The sequence below is a fragment of the Bemisia tabaci genome, chromosome 2, assembly GCF_918797505.1.
Source record: "Bemisia tabaci chromosome 2, PGI_BMITA_v3".
Classification (NCBI taxonomy): domain Eukaryota; kingdom Metazoa; phylum Arthropoda; class Insecta; order Hemiptera; family Aleyrodidae; genus Bemisia; species Bemisia tabaci.
Genome location: NC_092794.1, coordinates 40388467 through 40405944, shown reverse-complemented (window position 1 = coordinate 40405944; position 17478 = coordinate 40388467). Strand labels below are relative to the sequence as shown.

At 38.5% G+C, this 17478-nt stretch overlaps 1 protein-coding gene across 1 annotated transcript in view; it reads right to left on the bottom strand.

Annotated features, from left to right (window-relative positions):
* LOC109037293 (dynein beta chain, ciliary) overlaps window positions 1–17478 on the bottom strand; it is a 684333-nt gene that overhangs the window by 325786 nt on the left and 341069 nt on the right. Inside the window, exons 28-30 of the mRNA XM_072296415.1 lie at window positions 10331–10519; window positions 3492–3731; window positions 3054–3287 (exon numbers count right to left, since the gene is read on the bottom strand). Of these exons, the coding sequence (XP_072152516.1) occupies window positions 3054–3287; window positions 3492–3731; window positions 10331–10519 (663 nt within the window). The remainder of the gene's footprint in view (window positions 1–3053; window positions 3288–3491; window positions 3732–10330; window positions 10520–17478) is intronic.

The window sequence follows — 17478 nt, the reverse complement described above, 5'->3', positions numbered from 1 at the left end:
AACCAGTTTTTTTAAATGGGGAACAAGTCCCACTAGTTTCAGTAGCACGCTCATTAGGAATTTATCTCGATTCAAGGTTAACCTTTAAAGACCACATAAATATTAAAGTTAAAGAACTTAACATAAACTATAAAAAAATGCACTGGTTGTTAAATAAAAAGTCAAAATTATCCATTAAAAATAAACTCCTACTATATAATCAAATATTACGCCCTATTTGGCTGTATGGATGCCAAATCTGGGGTTGTGCCAGTAATTCCAACATACAGAAATTAGAAATTTTCCAGTCTAAGGTACTAAGGACTATTATTGGAGCCCCGTGGTTCGTTAGAAACGTACACATACGTCGTGAATTGGAAATGCCATCTGTCAAACAAACCATTCGTGATACAGCACTAAGATATGAAGATCGTTTGCATATCCACTCAAATAGTGCTGGGTTAGAACTATTAAACACATCAATTATAAATAGAAGACTTAAAAGAACAAATGTCTTTGATTTACCCTCACGCTTCGCATAGTTGAAATGGGCTCAGAACGTTTGCAAGTCCACCTATCTGGAGGATTCGTTCGCTAAAATCAACTCACCTATCCTGTTTTATTCAGGATAACTTTCTTCTTATGTTAAATCAACTCTGAATGTGGGGGTGTGGGGGGCTGGGGTCCCGGGGGCTCCCCGCTGGGGTCCAACAACAGTTGTAAGTGAAATAGACTATAGAGTGCCAACAGAGCTAACGCCAAAGGGCCAATTCTCTTCCATTCTGTTGATGGGCCTCTCGCGGCGGGGTGCCCCCCCCCCCGGCTCCCCGCCCTTCCCTGTCTGCCTCCGCATGAAGGGTACACCTTTCTTACGTACACTCTTTCTCTCAGAAAAAACGCCACTTGTTTTCATTTTGCCGCCCATTTTTGCGCATAACGCTACCTTAAGGAAGCGGCCAATCTTAAAGGTTTTTATAGGGTAGGTACAACTGGGGGACCCCTCCCCCCACGAGGGGTTAGGCCGCCCCTCGAATGAACAATTAATGCTCTATCATTTTAGGAATAAACAATTTTACGATATTACCAACCTTCTCCGCGTTATTGGTGAGAAATCGCGGCGAAACGGTCATTTTCGCGGAAATTTGAGATATTTTGACATTTTAAGCCCCCTAACCGGAGGGCCGGGACCACAGGGATCCGGGCGGACAACGGGTAATGGCCAAAGTCACTTACAACTTTTCTTTACCAATATTTCACGAGCTTTCAGAATGGTTATGAGGAGTTTTGCCCTGAAATCAAGCCTTTTCGAGAAAAATAGGAAAATTCGCGGAAAAGTCGGAATTCTGAGCAATTTTGGGGGGTTTAGGGGGGGCTTACTCCCCCCACCACAATAGAATTCGCGTAAACAAGAAAAATCTTATTCTACCAGTCAAGAGCTTCAAGAAAATCACCATCTTCAAAATTTCCAAAGGGGGGGGGGGGGGGAGTTACCACTCGCTGGCCCACGGTCTACATCCACAGCACTCATAGTACCTCGTGTGGGTTTCTACCATCATTTCATCATGATGCTGTTTCGCTAAGTCATCATAAAACTGTCCTACCCAGTATTGCGAGTTTACCTAATATTTCAAACATTTTTAGTTTTCACGCTAGTTTTCTTTATAATCAAAATTGCCCAACAATAACTTACAGAAGAACGCACACCACAAATAAAAAAATGGCGCAGTTACCCAACCACCAGAGCAGGATCCCACCAATGACAATATGGATCACTGGTCCAAGCGGTATTGTAAACAACCAGAATAGCGGCACCGGAGTGCGAGCACCGCCAGAGCTACCAAAATTACACATAAGGGACCCTGTATATTTCTTTAAAAAATCGGATTTATACAGAGTGTCCGTAAAGTCCCTCCCCCTATCTAACTTTTGACCTAATTATTGAGGTAGAGATTTGAAACTTGGAGGATGTTCTCAAGTCAAAGGGATTTTTGACCCCCTAGAATTTTCGAGGGGGCCCCCTTGGGGGGGGGGGGTTAACGGACCACAACTTTTTTTTCAAATGGGATGACCCCCTTTGTGGTACCTCAATCGAAAGAGCATAAAAAAAAGAAAATTTGTCGCGCAAACCTGAAGTCAATATCTCAAACCGTCTCAAAATGGCGGCCGGTTTAACTTCAAGATGGCCGAACATCGGCATCTCGGTTATTTGCCTATAGATTTGCCTGAAACTTGGAACTTACAGGTGTTTTTTCATGAGATTAACAAATTTGATATTAGATTTCTAAAAAATAAAAAAATAAATAAAAAAAAAATCGGTCATTTTGATCTTCAATCAGCCGCCATATTCACAATTTTTTTTTTTAAATCTACCGATAAAATCGTTTTCCCACGTTCAAATACCTCCCAGTGCCAAGTCTCAGGCAAATCCATCCACAAAAAACCTAGATGTCAATTTTCGGCCATCTTGAACTTTAACCGGCAGCCATTTTGAAATGGATTGAGATATTGACTTCAAGTTTGCGCGAAAATTTACGCTCTTTCGATTGAGGTACCACAAAGGGGGTCTTCCCATTTAAAAAAAAAGTTGGGGTCCATAAACCCCCTTCCCCCTTCACCCCAAGGGGAGCCCCTCAAAAATTTTAGGGGGTCAAAAAGTAGCTCCCTTTCACCTAGGAGCATCCTCCATGTTTCAAATATCGACCTCAATTAGGTCAAAAGTCGGATGGGACTTTACGGACACCCTGTATGCACATTCTGATGCCCCTTATTTTGTTTAAAATTTTGACAACAAGATCGACTTTTTACGACGAACTACTAGAAAGTATGTTTTGGCGATTTTGACTTCCATCCCCTTCTCTTTTTTTAGGGGCTAGGTAAAAAATATTACTAATAGTTTTGAATCTCTAGGATGTCCCTCTTTGAGCAAATTTTTGGACTCCGTATTTAGGCCGATGTGACCTAGCAAATAATGAGCCCCTTGTTTTGTACTAAATTACAAAATTACACACTTTTGCAAGGCATTTGGATACTGCTTCCTTACCTATAGTTCTTAGCAAAAATAGATGAACAATTACCTGTTGAGCACAGTTTAGCAATTTTTGTAACCCAGTTTGAAATCGATGAATTCCGCTCGAAATTTTGACGGTGGTACTTTTCAACAATTTACGATAAAGTAATATTTGCTCTAGGAAAGATTTGGGGGTAGTGTAGTTAAATCGTCTTTCATTTTGGAAATATGAAGTGGATACCTTATTAACAGAGGTATGAACAAAAGCCATAAAGGAAGATGCTGATCCAACAAGATTTTCCTGAAATCAAATTCAATTATAATGAGCATGTGTATGAAAACAATAGTTACTTGGATAAATAAGAAAGTAATATTGGCAAAGATCTCGATCGCAGTCACGCGGCAATCTGTGCTCGTATAGAAAAAAATAACTATATAAATTTTATATATGTATCAAAATTACTTAAGGTTTCTTTGTGAGGCAAATTTTTGAATGTTTTCTTACCGGTAGTTCCTCAACTTCACCAAGGAATCGTTTAGAAACAGATTCAAGTGCTTCTTGTGGCCACTCGTAGAACCAATTTATGGATGTACAATTAATGATTGCAGGGAACCGACGAGCTCTAATTCGAAAACTTGGTCCCACAGGCGAAAAACACAGGATGATTTTCAATAATTTTCGTACTCTATCAACAAAGAATTTCCAGCAAATTTCGCGCGTGTCCATCAAACCAGCTCCTTTCACCTAAAAAAGAAAGTTATAAAAAAGTAACAGTCTCTTTAGGAGCAGGAGAGACACCACAAATAAATTAAAGTAAAAATGCGCAACAATAATGGGATGCAACAAGAAAAAAGAAGCGAAAATCTTTCGTCATAAAATACACAATTCATTGAAAACATTGATACTCCGAACAGAAAAGACAACAATGTTAGGAAAAATGGGAGTTCAAAAGGAAAGGACGCATCAAAGAGCTTAATGCAAAAACGACGTTTTTTTCCCCCCCTCTTGAATTTCTTCAAACTTTGTCTGTTAATCACTCATACCTGATTTCCCCTTTTCTAGAATTTCCACACCCCCGGGAGGGAGGGTGGGGTAGAAGCTAAAACCTTTGAATCACAATAATTCTCGAACGAAGAAAGATATCGAGAACCGGTTTGGACGAAGAATGGTCTAAAATTGCACACTTTATGATTCTGAAGGTAAAAATCCCAAAATCACATTTTCAAGTTAACTTGAGTGCATTCTTCAGTATTTGAGTCGAAGAAATTTCATTGAAACAAGCTATACACAAAGATTTCAATTTTTTCTTTAAACCACAATCAATTTTTTAAATTGTTAGTCTTTTTCGCATTCAACGAAGGGTCCATTTAGCTGGGTAACCAAACGGTTCGAGAGTTATGAACGATCGATGTTTCCTCTATAAGCGCACCGAACTATGGTTCCGAATAGAGTCCCTTTATACCCAGAGTTAAGACAATTCACTTTTGGTTGGGCCAGGGTTTGGCTGAAAGTGGCCTAATAAAAAATCCAATTCTGATTGGTTCTCGCTCATGGAGGCCGAAACGAGTGCACCAAGATGGCGGTACCTCGAATGTGAACAAGAATAATGAAAATATTACCTAATTGTGGTTTATCAAGAGTAAATTGTTATTTCCATCGGTCTCAAATGAAAATAGATTAAGAAATTATTCACAAAACAATCTCATTTTCTTTATAATTGATCAATTTGTTGATGTTGTTGTTTTTGTGTGACAGACATCGCAGGATTCCTGATCCTTATCCCTCAATATGGTTCGTTTGGGTGCACTCGTTTCGGCCTCCATGGCCAGCCAAGGCATTTAAGACCCCTAATTTTGGAGCACAAAATTTTCTTTTTGCGGCACAAAATAGCACAAAATTATGAGAGTATTACGGCATACTTTTTTTTCAAGAAATCAAAAAGGGGAGCAAACATTTCCACAGCCCCCCCAAAATTTGATGTGCCCGTTTACCCCCCTAAATTTACAAAAATGAATAATATCTCTACGGCACAAAATAGCACAAAATTAAAGCAGAAGCATGGCATACTCCACTTTCAAGAAATCGAAGAGGGGGGCAAACATTTCCACAGCCCCCCCAATTTTGAAATACCAATTTTTCCCCCTTAAATTTGAAAAAATTGAAAGTCTTGCTACGGCACAAAATAGCACAAAATTAGTACAAAATTATGGCATACTCCTTTTCCGAGAAATCGAAACAGGGGGCAAACATTTCTACAGCCCCCCCAATTTGGAATGCTGCTACCCCCCTTAATTTTGCGGCACAAAATTTTTTTCATGCGGCACAAAATAGCACAAAATTAGCACAAAATTATGGCATTCTTTTTTTTCGAAAATTCAAAAGTGGGGGGGCTACCGTTTCTACAGCCCCCCCAATTTTGAGGAGCGTTTCCCCCCTTAATTTTGCAGCACAAAATTTTTAATTTGCGGCACAAAATAGCACAAAATTAGCACAAAATTATGATATAATTTTTGGTTTAAGATTCGAATGTGGGGGGGCTGTGGAAATGGAGCCAGCCAAGGCCGGCTGCCAGTCAGCTGACAATCGAGTTGTCTTAACTCTGGGTATAATGGGACTCTAGTTCCGAAGTCGGATATGAGTGTTATTAAAGCAGATTGAAGGTTCAAACCGTGCAAAATGAATTTTAAGGGTAGCTGAGTTCAATAATTACATAGGTATCGACGGTGTAAGTCAGCAATCACATGATTCGGTTTGTGACGTCGCAAACTTCCTGTCATACTTTATTTTTAAACGGAAAAATACTCAACGGCAATTCTTTATAAAACTGTCGTGATTTTCCTTCTCCGTGCGAAGAAAATTCCGCTAAAACTTCGAGGAAGGATGTCAATTTGTTCTCCCTTGAAAAAATAACAGAGGCGAAGATTTTCAGACACCGCAAACGAGTTATAAGATTGCCGACATACACCGTCGATACACTACTACTAACAAGTCACTCTTACAGCTCTTCTATGCACTCTGCGACACCCAGCCGCCACTGATAGCGATCCTGCCAGAGCTCCTTCGGCAGATCGCAATTGGACTTCCTGAAAGGTCTTTTGACTAAAAACAAAATTGAAGGCATACGGGTAACTTTATAGAGGGCATACTTCGTTCCGCGAGATCAAACAGAGAGCTCACTTGGAAGGATTGTACCTAGATTTTTTGGAAAGGCCCTCAATTCCTTGAAAATAGGCATCAAGCACTACCCAGGTGATTAATTTAAGTTCCGAAAAGATCTTTGGACTTGACTTAAAATTTGATAAGCGCCAATAGCAAATTGTCAATTGGGCCCTCCGCTGAAAGAGGCGGAACACTCCTCAGTATTAGCTGCAAGTGATTCGAGTCAGGTGAAACCTAGAATTTCAAATGTAGGTATTATTTCTAAAATTACTCCATATACATCAAGCATAATTAGATAAATTATTAGGTACTTACGTACCTACTATGAATTATCCAAGCTAACACAAGAACTATCACTCAGATATTTATTGGAGGCTATTATGCATGTTGTTCATGAACTTAAGCATTCCGGCAGTTTCATCTTTCACGGCTTCTTTTTACGAGGTACTGAACAAGAACACAAATATTTAATACTGCAGGAACATGATTGATTCATTTCTTATAGTGATTTCACGAAGCACGAAGCAACTATTCGTTTACTAGATTACCACACACGGGAGATGTGAAAAGTGAGCCTATGAGGTTCTGGTACGGCGCAGCGCTTCCGGCGGACGGATGATCATGAGTGGCGGTAGCCACATCCGGGCAAGTAACCTATCCTCCAACAATTGGCAACACAGCACCACCCGGTCGAGGCAACGACACCATAGCAACACGTAACTATGGCTTATTTGGGTTTTTAGTTGCGTGTTCAAAAGCTTTATAAAGCAACGGAGCGACGGAATTCAGAAATTTTGATGTCCAGAAATGCGTCTCGGTCCTGTCTAACGAACTGCAGAGTTTCAAGGAAGTTGAAGATTTATTAAAAGAGATAGTGGACCACTAGACAAGGTAAGAATTTAAGCAATCTGATACATATTTCTTAACCAAAATTTCACGTCGAACACGATTCGTACAACGGAAATTACTGAAAGAAACTTCTAACAGAGATATTAACGTTTTTATTTCACATTGGTTACGAGGAATTTGAACTGACCCGCTCACAAAAAACTCAAAGCTCTACGTGAGTCAAATCGAGCATTATAACGGTATCAGCAAGCTTCTCAATCGAACAATGTTCATTTCCCACCACGTGTTGTTCAAACTACAAGCAATTTGCTATAGCTGAGCCAAAGCGTCAATATTGAGGTTGCCAGATTTTTATATCGCAGAGACTGTCATGATAACGTTAAGCGCGATGTGAATCACGTAGAGTATTGCGTTTTCATGAGCTTCAACTCTTACTATTCTTTTCCTTTTTATTTATCCATTACAAATTTTTTACCTACACAAGAAATTATGAAGAAGATGAAAATGGAAACTAGGCCTAAAATATTATCAAAATAATACTTACCATTTAGGTACGTATTACTTAATATTTAAGTAATTTTCATGTACTTTATACAAAAATTTTATTTATCTATCATAACGAAATTATGACATTCACTCCTCCTGTTTTCTTCCTTTTTACTTAATTATTACCTATTTTTTACGTAAAGAGGATTTTATCAAGCAGATAAAAATGGAAACTAGGCCTTAAATTTTATGTGAACATCATTTAATTTTTATTTACAGGTTATTTACAACTCACTTAATGACGAATTTTTTTTTTTTTTAAATAATTTTTATATAACGCTGCTACTAGGGCTCATTGTGAAAAGAATTCTGAATATCCAATCTTAGAACTCAAAACCTCAACATTCTTTTCTCACATAGTTCTCTTTTAATTTTTGGTTCAAATCAAGCGATTTAAAGTAGCTTTACTAAAATTATATGATCCTGAATCCACGTATGCTCTAGCATTACAGCCTTTTTACTCCTTAAATTCTGCCGATATGAGTCCATTTCGGTTAAGGCTTCTCTGAGCGATACCAAGTGTTCATACATTTAAGATAAGTGAGATATGTATTTTGGTTCTTCTTTTCGAAGGTTTAAAGTAAATTACGTATTACAGTACCTTCATCCAGTTTTGTTTCCTTGTTTAATGTTTGTTAAGAGTCTTTCTACGTGAACACTCAAGGGCATACATACTTACGCTCAGGTACCTATACTACGTAACTCTAATACTTACGTAACTCTTTATGGAAATTGCATGGATTAAAAAAAAAGTTAATTTGTACACACGCTGAAGAGCGCAAGCCTGAAAAATTACCCTACACAAAAAACCTTGCGTAAGCTATTCAAGAAGGGGGTGGGGGTAAAGTCCAAGTTTGGCTCACGAGGTCTTACGAAGGAGGAGGGGAGTCGAGTCCAGTCTTACGTGAGCTTCCCACTTTAAGATAAATAAATATTTTGAATAGAAACAAAAAGTCAGCCAGTTTTCACACTATCTGGAAAATTGGGGAAGGGAGACGGAGTTCAGGGCAGTTACTTGATTCAAAAGGGGATTGAAAAGCAGTTTCACTGTTTCTTTAATAGTGGTGGAGGTATAAAAAGTCGTCCAAAAAGCCTCACGTATTACTTGAATGGCCGCCAGAACAAATTGGTGATCAGTTAAAAAATGAAGTGAAAACTGGCAATCATGGCGCTTTATAAAAGAGAATTTACATTTTAAATGACTAATTCTGGTCGTAAGTAGACGAGCAGAAGTGAATCAACCATCACTGCCATCAGGTGCCACCTAAATTGCCAGTTTACGATACACAACACAGGCGGCCGCACATCAATCCTCTTCGTTTTAGCCCTTTTCCTCCCTTAATTTTAAAGATAAACCTTTAATAACCGTAGATAAAAACTTTAATACACCAAATCGGCGCTAAAAGAACGATCCACAAATTTTACTGAAGAATATTTTTCAATCCGGGCCTTCATATGGACGTAAATACAGAAAATATCGGTCAATCGTTCTCAATTTTCAATTTCTTTCAACTTCAATCATATTAAATTATTTGGACCTTCAAAATTTTAAATTATTCAAAAAGTAGACTCAAAATTGAGCTCAAAGTTAATTCTCGCTCCGCAATGAATTTTTGGAAATAAGTCCGATTTTCAACTTCATCGGACCACTGTGCGGAATCCCCCGAGGGGATTCATGGGAACTTTTGGCTAAAAACGCACCTTTTCGTAAGTAGAATCAATTGGGTCTAAATCCAGCCGTATGCTAATTTTTGGTCGGAAACGGGTCCTATGTATATGCCTTCGTTTACTGGACTATACATGTTCTAGACGGCTTACGTCATAATGAGGGTATACCACCTGTGAAAAAAATTATAGCACTAATAGGGTAGATATACAGAGGGTATGGCCCAGTTACCCGACCTTACCTTCATGTGGATACATTTGAGCCTAAATTAAGCTTGGCAGGGGAATATGGGTTCATGCGGCCGATCGGCGGGCCTTTAAATAGTAGCACTCCTAAGCTGTAATTTGGAAAGAGAGAATTTTGTAGAAATATCTGTAATTTCTAAACTTGGCGACCCTAAGAAATCCCAAAAAAATCATTTTGCATGGTTTGAACCTTCAATCTGATTTAATAGCACTCGTATCCGATTTTGGAGCCATATAGTTCAGTGCACGAAAACCGGTCGAAGTGCTTGTAGAGGAAACTTCAATGCTTCATAACTCTCGAACCATTTGGGTCTCCAGCTGATAAGACTATTCGTTGAATTCAAAAAAAACACACAAATTTAAAAACTGGTTTTGGTTGAAATAAAAAATTGAAACCTTTGTTTATTTCTTGTTTAAATGAAATATTTTTGACTCATATACTGATGAAAGCACTGAAGTTAAATTGAAAATGTGAATTTTGGATTTTTACCCCCATAATAATGAAATGTGCAATTTTAGACTATTCTTCGTCCAAACCGGTTCTCGATATCTATTTTTGTTCGAGAAATATCGAGGTTCACAGGTTTCAACTTCCACCACCACCTCCCCCCGCGCCCTCTCGGAGGTTTGAAAATTCGTTTTTGCATCAAGCTCTCTCCTAAAAGTGGGTTTTTAAAGCAAACTAGATTGTTATATTAGTTATTAAATTTCAAAATGTTATATTCATCTGTTTTTTCAGTGATCGATTGCAGATTAAGTCATACGTACGGAATCAAAGGGGTGGATTCAGAGTCAAGAAACTGTGTATTATTCAAGTCTCAAGAGACTTAAGAGCTCTTTTATTTCTTATGGAAAGGAAAAAAAAAATCTCCAATTACCTCAGGTTTGATTGCATTGATGATATGATCAACTTCCTCATCTGTGAATAAGTCTAGTATCTCACCGGATGCGAGCATATCATTTATTAGAACCAAGAATTTTTCGTCGATTATTTGCGAGTCAGTCATTAGCAGCATAATACCAATATTTTTTAAACCAGTTTTGAGGTACAGGTTAGCTAGATCGAACTGAAAGAGAAGGGAGGTAAGCCGTAAAAATCTCGAATAAATGAAACAAAGATACTAACTTAAGTTGTGTCATTTTTTTCACTCATTACCCTGCTAAAAATGACCATGTTGGTAACATGTTGAGATCATGATGTTACCAACAGGGACTAAAACGCCCATGTTGGTATCAAGATTATGTCAACATGGTATCAACGTGATATCATCTTGGGGTAAAAGACCAACATGATACCAACATGCTAGTGATGTGGAAAGTCCCAATATGATATTAACATGATTTTAAAAAAAATGTTGTTAACAACATTGCACAAATATGGTAACATGATGATATCAATTTGGACTTTCTCACCATAATGATAAAGAGTTGATGTAAAGTTAGTATCTGTTGATCCCATTGTGGGTACATACTGATATTTTTGCACTGACAAAAAAGTTTGGTGATTTTTACCGAACCCTTTGTTATACGGTTGTTCGATGGCACAAACCTAAGTATTGGGTTTTGTGAATCGAACGGCATTACGACGTCTGGAACACACGACCAACCGAGCTCTGTAAGGTTTTACCGAACTTTTAAGGTCACGGAAACCGATTATTTGGTTAATCGCACCGAACTTTCAGTATATGTATATTCGGAGAAAGTCGGAAACGTTCAATTGGCGTCTTATTATTGTATGTGTTGATCCATTGATATGCTCAAATACGATTTTCTTATTCTTGCTTTTGTGGCCTTATTAATTTTTGAAAGCCATGTTGATATTTGTTCTGTGAGTAAATTTTCCTTTAGACTTTTCTTTATCTATTTTACTTTCAAAACTCATTTGTGCATTGAATAAAATTTCATTTATATCTGCGGCTTAAAGTCAAAGAATGTTGCTCAATAAATTAAGATGGGACCAGGAAGTAATTATAAAAATCATTAAATAAAATTAAGAATTTATATTATTAATATGATAAATCATAATATAATGAATATAATATATAATTTAATAAATTATAAAAAATTATTAATAATATTATTCAGTTTTCATTAATTTATATTATTTATTTATCTTATTTAGTTTTTAATATTTTCATTTTTAATAACTTTTTATCCTTCCATATTTTATTTTATTTTTTTCATGTGTTTTTCGTATTCCTCTCTTTCAAAAACGAGATCTACTTTATATTATTGTCGTATCCTTCATTGTGAAACTGATAGATGTTCAAAATTGCAAGAATATCATTGTTCTAATCATTGAACTAGATCTGAGGACGTTTATTAGTGCTAACTTAGCCACCTCCCCCACGCGAGCGTCCGTGGCGGAGTGGTAGCGACGCTCGGGCGATCACCGAGGCTCAGCAACGACAGGCGTAGTTAGTACTTCGATGGGTGACCGCTTGGGAACTCGGGCGCAGTGCGGCTTAATGAGTCAGTTAAGCTCGGGAGGGATTTGCCTGCAATGAGTCCAATCTTACAGTTTTCGGTACGAGAAGAACGATGCGCATGTTAAAATTTCACGAAAAATTGTAGCCGCGGAGATATAACGCTTCCTTTTTAGGGGTCCTCGAAAACGTGCTTGAACCGTCCGCCGTGAATCTCCGTATGTACGCGTCATAGAACGGGAAGATGGCGGCGCCGAAGCCGACCTGCTTACTACCGCCACGCTGCCGATGTTGACATCACGATTTCTCGTTTGAGGTTAAGTAAGTTCAGTGTGAATGTTTCATATCCTACATACATCTGTATTCTGATTGAAAAGCTTAGAGAATTAAGAACAATGGATATGTATCTTAAACAAAGTGACCTACATAACCTCCAATTGACCAACAAAAACATACCGCCAACGCGACGCCGCCGTGTATTCTTCCATTACGCATTCCGCCGCCATATTGATCGTGACGTGTACATGCGGAACCAACGAGCATGCAGTTCAAACGCCGTTTTAGGCCACCCTAATTTTTGGCACTTTCAAATAAACTTTTCTCCCGTTTGCAGCCATCAAAAAAAATTAGGAAAAATACTGTAAGCTTCGGCCAATTACTACTTTCGAATGACACGATAAAAAAAATGACTTAACTGACTCATTCTAGTGGACATCGATTGTCGGGTTCTCAGCGTCACTTCTCTGGTGCCCGCGATGAAATTTAGGCCTAAGAACGTGCAGCGCGCCTAAATTTAAGCATTTTGGCATTTTGGAACTTTTTTTTTCAGTGTGTGATAATATATTGGTAACATGTTGATATCATGGTGATAACATGTTGATATCACGCTGATAACATGTTGATATCATATGATAACATGTTGATATCATGATGATAACATGTTGATATCATGATGATAACATGTTGATATCATATATGATAACAGGTTCCATTCACCCTGTTGCTACCATGTTGGGCCAGACCAACTTGTTACCAACATGGTCATTTTTAGAAGGGTTGCGCTTATTTATTTATGTCAAGTATGCATGAAACTATATCTTATAGTTTTTTTTGTAGAGCTTTTTTATTATGGTACACTTGTGGGTACCTGGTTACTTATTCAGATTCGTATGGAAGCACTTTAGTAGAAAAATGGTAAGAAAAATCTTTACCCATCTCACCGTGTTAAATAATTGTAAGTCCTTGCAATGGGTCTGTTGCACACGGGAGGGATTTGGAAAGTAATGAGCCAATTCTTACGAAAATCACGAGAAAACGGTTGGAGTGGGCAATAACACTCTTTGTTTTATATTAAAGCTGCAAAAGCTAAATAAAGTTCAAAGTTCCAACGGAGACCTCTGATTGGTAGCCTACGGTACAACCAGCATGCTTATTTCCCGCCGTTCCGATACACCTGTGTTTCCCTTTGAGGAAACCAAAGTCGTTTTTTTAAAGCGAGTCTGGGTCAATTTTTAACTTATTTTACCATAGTTTCTTGCAGATGTCAGTTCTTTATATCCTCAGCTTTATAACTTCATAAACAAATGTGTTAAAATCGCATCATAATAAAGCTTAATACATCCAACGAAGTCCCAAAAATGTTGTCATGTCTTCCTTTAGGGGTTTTCGCTGGTCAAAATAATGCTATTTGCACGTTTTTGCTCAGATACATAAACGCAAGTATTGGATATATTGTGTAAAACAAAGTTTGTTTTCTTTATTTGACTCTTAATGATGACTTACTGTCCCAGTATTTAAGTGCATACAGGGTGTAACAATAGTCCGTCCCACCCCTACTAACTTTTGAACGAATTGAGCCAGGAAAATGAAACTTTGGGAATGTTCTTATCTCAAAGGGGACCGTCTGAACGGGGGGGGGGGGGCCAAAATTTTGGTCAGGAGGGACGGGGGCCCCCAAACTTTTTTTTCAAAAAGCAACCCCTATCTTGTGATACCTCATTCGAAAGAGCATAAAAAAACTAAGAATTTTGGCGCAAACCGCACATCAATATCTTAATTTTTTAACTAATTATGAAAGGTCAAAGGTCAAAGACCTATTTTCAAAAAATCATAACTCCAGTTCAAATTATTGTAAAGAAAAAAATAAAACGAGAAAATTTACCAAATTGTGTCCGCTTTTAATTAAAAATTGCAGAAATCACTTCGATTTAATTTTAAGGGGAGTTCGGACCCCCAAATACGTCATTTCTTAGGTCATTCAATTTTCCCGCGAAATCAGCCAATTTCCCCTAGATTTGCCTCCTCATTATCTCAGTAAGGTCATATTAGTTCAACATTACGTTGGTAAGTCCCCAAATTTTGGGAAAAGTTAAAAAAAAACGAAATTTAAGGTGATTAAATTTGACCGTTTAAATTTCGTTTTTTTTTTTTTAACTTTTCCCGAAATTTGGAGACTTGCCATCGTAATGTTGAACTGATTTGACCTTACTGAGATAATGTGGAGGCAAATCTAGGGGAAATTGGCTGATTTTGCGGGAAAATTGAATGACCTTGGAATTGACGTATTTGGGGGTCCGAACCCCCCCCCCCCCTTAAAATAAAATCGAAGTGATTTCTGCAATTTTTACTTAAAAGCGGACACAATTTGGTAAATTTTCCCGTTTTATTTTTTTCTACGATAATTTGAACCAGAGTTATGATTTTTAAAAAATAGGTCGAATTTGACCTTTGACCTCCCATAATTAGGTCAAAAATTATGATATCGATCTGCGGTTTGCGCCAAAATTCTTAGTTTTTTATGCTCTATCGAATGAGGTATCACAAGATAAGGGTTGCTTTTTGAAAAAAAAAGTTGGGGCCCTCGTCCCCCCCCTTGAGAGAAGACCAAAATTTTGACCCCCCCCCCAAAAAAAAAAAAAAGTTAGTCTCCTTTGAGATAGGAACATTCCCAAAGTTTCATTTCCCTAGCTCAATTCGTTCAAAAGTTAGCAGGGGTGGGACGGACTCTTGTTACACCCTGTATGATGTATGAGTGAGGTATTCCTGGTCCGTCCCGCTAACTGCAACACACTGAAAAACAATTGGCGTTTTTACAAAGGTCCGATAGTAACTTTACCATCTCACTTTTATTACCAATTATTGGTAATGTTACCAAGACAGACTGGTAAAGCTTACCTGAAAACTGGTATTTTTACTGTTTTTTGTCAGGTAAGAATACCTCGTTTTTGGTAATCCATTCCCGGTAACTTTACCATTTTATCTCGGTAATTCTACCACAGTCGATAAAAATCTTGGCGTTTTTACCAAGGTCCATCGGTAACATTGCCGTATCACTTTTTTACCGATTATTGGTAATTTTACCGAGACAGATTGATGAGCTTACCAATTGAACCTTATTTTACCAACAAGTATTTCAAGGTATGAAATAAAATACAGTGGAGGGAAAATAAAAAAGTCTAATAAAAACTCGGTGTCAGTCTACGCAATGACAAAAGTTGTGAGATTGCGAAGCGCCGATCCATCTTTGTTAAGAGGCTTGAATTCGCACTCATCAGTCATGTAGTGACCACAGCTTAATGGCAATGTGCTGGCCTACCACCGATGCTACTCGAGTTCGAATCCCCGCGGAGGCTCCGGGGGTTTTGCGCTCGTCTTTGTCAAGGGATTTTCAGGTAAGTGTAAATGGGTTAATTACTAGTGTAAATAAAATGTCTAGTGTAATAATTAACTAGTTAAAGAAAATAAAATCATTGATTTTCCCCTAAACTGTTTCAGCAATAACTTGCAAGAATATTTCACGCAATGGCAGCCAGAGTGCACTGACGGATTATGAGTATATGCTCATGCTTGCCACCCAATTCCACAAATTCAATTAGGGCAGGGAGGGGGGGGGGTAACAAAATTTAGGGTGACATCAGTAGGGTTACCGAGTCTTCCTGGTATAATTACTCAGATGCTCGAGTTAAATTAAAGTTAATCGTTTAAAATTAACAGGAACGTGGTACAATAATCGGTTCAGCACGTTATGATTACTATGGCTCGGTAGATTCGCCAGGCTGCTTCAGTACAGTGATCGAGAAAGTTCGATAATTTTACCGAGATTTCTCGGTTAAATTACCAATTCCATAAATGGTAATTTTACTAAGAAAAAACGGGGCTACAGGCTACTCTGATGAAAAATACTAGGTTTCATTCCTTGATGATTATTGCAAACTTGCTAAAGTGTCTTGCATCAAATCAAAAGACCAAGTCCTCGATTGTTTCACAGATTATTATAATAAAGTTTGTAATCTAACAGGTAAAACGATAAAAAAGCGAGGCTGGCTAATGGAAAAGAGTACATCAATTCCAATTTTTACTCTTTTGCAAAAAGCAAAGTGAAAATACTCCAATGCTCAGGGAGAATAATAATGACTGTGAATGGATGAATAGTGGACTGTAGATTTCCCCTCATAGCCGTCCGACACCAGTATGGGAAGGAAAAGGAAAGAACTGATAAGGTGGCCTGCCTTTGACGCATGGGGAAGACCGCAGATCACATGCTGAGAAAGAACCTCACTCCGGGCTCATATACTGAACTTACTCCATGACTAAGCTCCGGCGGTCGGCGGAGTAGTCACACATCGGCGTAAAATGAGAGAGAGAGAATAAAAAATAGGAAACTAATCCAGAGATGGCTACTTTGATACGGGTGAAAACGCCAAGCAAACTATCATGGCACCGGCAAACTAACAAACGATGAAAATAAAGGATCTCAACAAAGCGAAGCTTTGAGAAGCGGCTTTACGGCGGACGGCTGATGCAACTTACCAAATTGCTGAAGAAAAGCAGAAAAGAAAACTTGAGATGAAAGCGTGGACGAAGTCAACGAGATACGGTAGCTGGAGGATAAACTATCGGTACTAGCACAGAAGTGAAGTAATGGTAGAAGGGTCGGCTACCTAGCTCGGGCGGCGGTAAGGCGGGGGATTTTGGAAGCGGACCCGCTCGGGTCCGGGGCTGGAGCGTGCTACCATCTGTCGGTACGAGGTGGCATTAGACAAATGGTACGCAGTACCCAACATACCCCCAGCCTTGGAGCCTGTAAGGGTCCAAAAGAACAGGGGGAGAGCGGCGCACATTGGTTCCAGAGCCCGATCTAGGCGGCATTAATTAAAAAAAATGGCTTTTGGAAAAATTGAAAAATAGCACAACTGGTCGACACTACATACTCTGGAGTGTATTTCGGCCAAATATCATGATGATTGGATGAGTGATAAGGAAATGATAAGCTCCTAAAGGTGAGCGCGCAGGCCGTGCTCTCTGCGGCTGTATCCATTTCCTCCCTCTCATTCGAGTGATGTTCCTAATAGAGGTTTGTCGCCATTTTGGGCAAAGAAACAAGGTTTTGAAGGTAGAATCCTAATATTCAAGTGAATTTGAAGGTTTACGATGTTTAAATCATAACTTTAGATTAAGTCTATGGCTCTAGAACCATTAGACATAACGCTATTTTACGTTACTTTCGCGTAATTTTCCATATAAATAACTGAAAACAACTACTTTGCCGGCCTTTGCCGGGTCTCAAGCGGCCATTTCTAGTTAGTACTAATCCTAGGCAT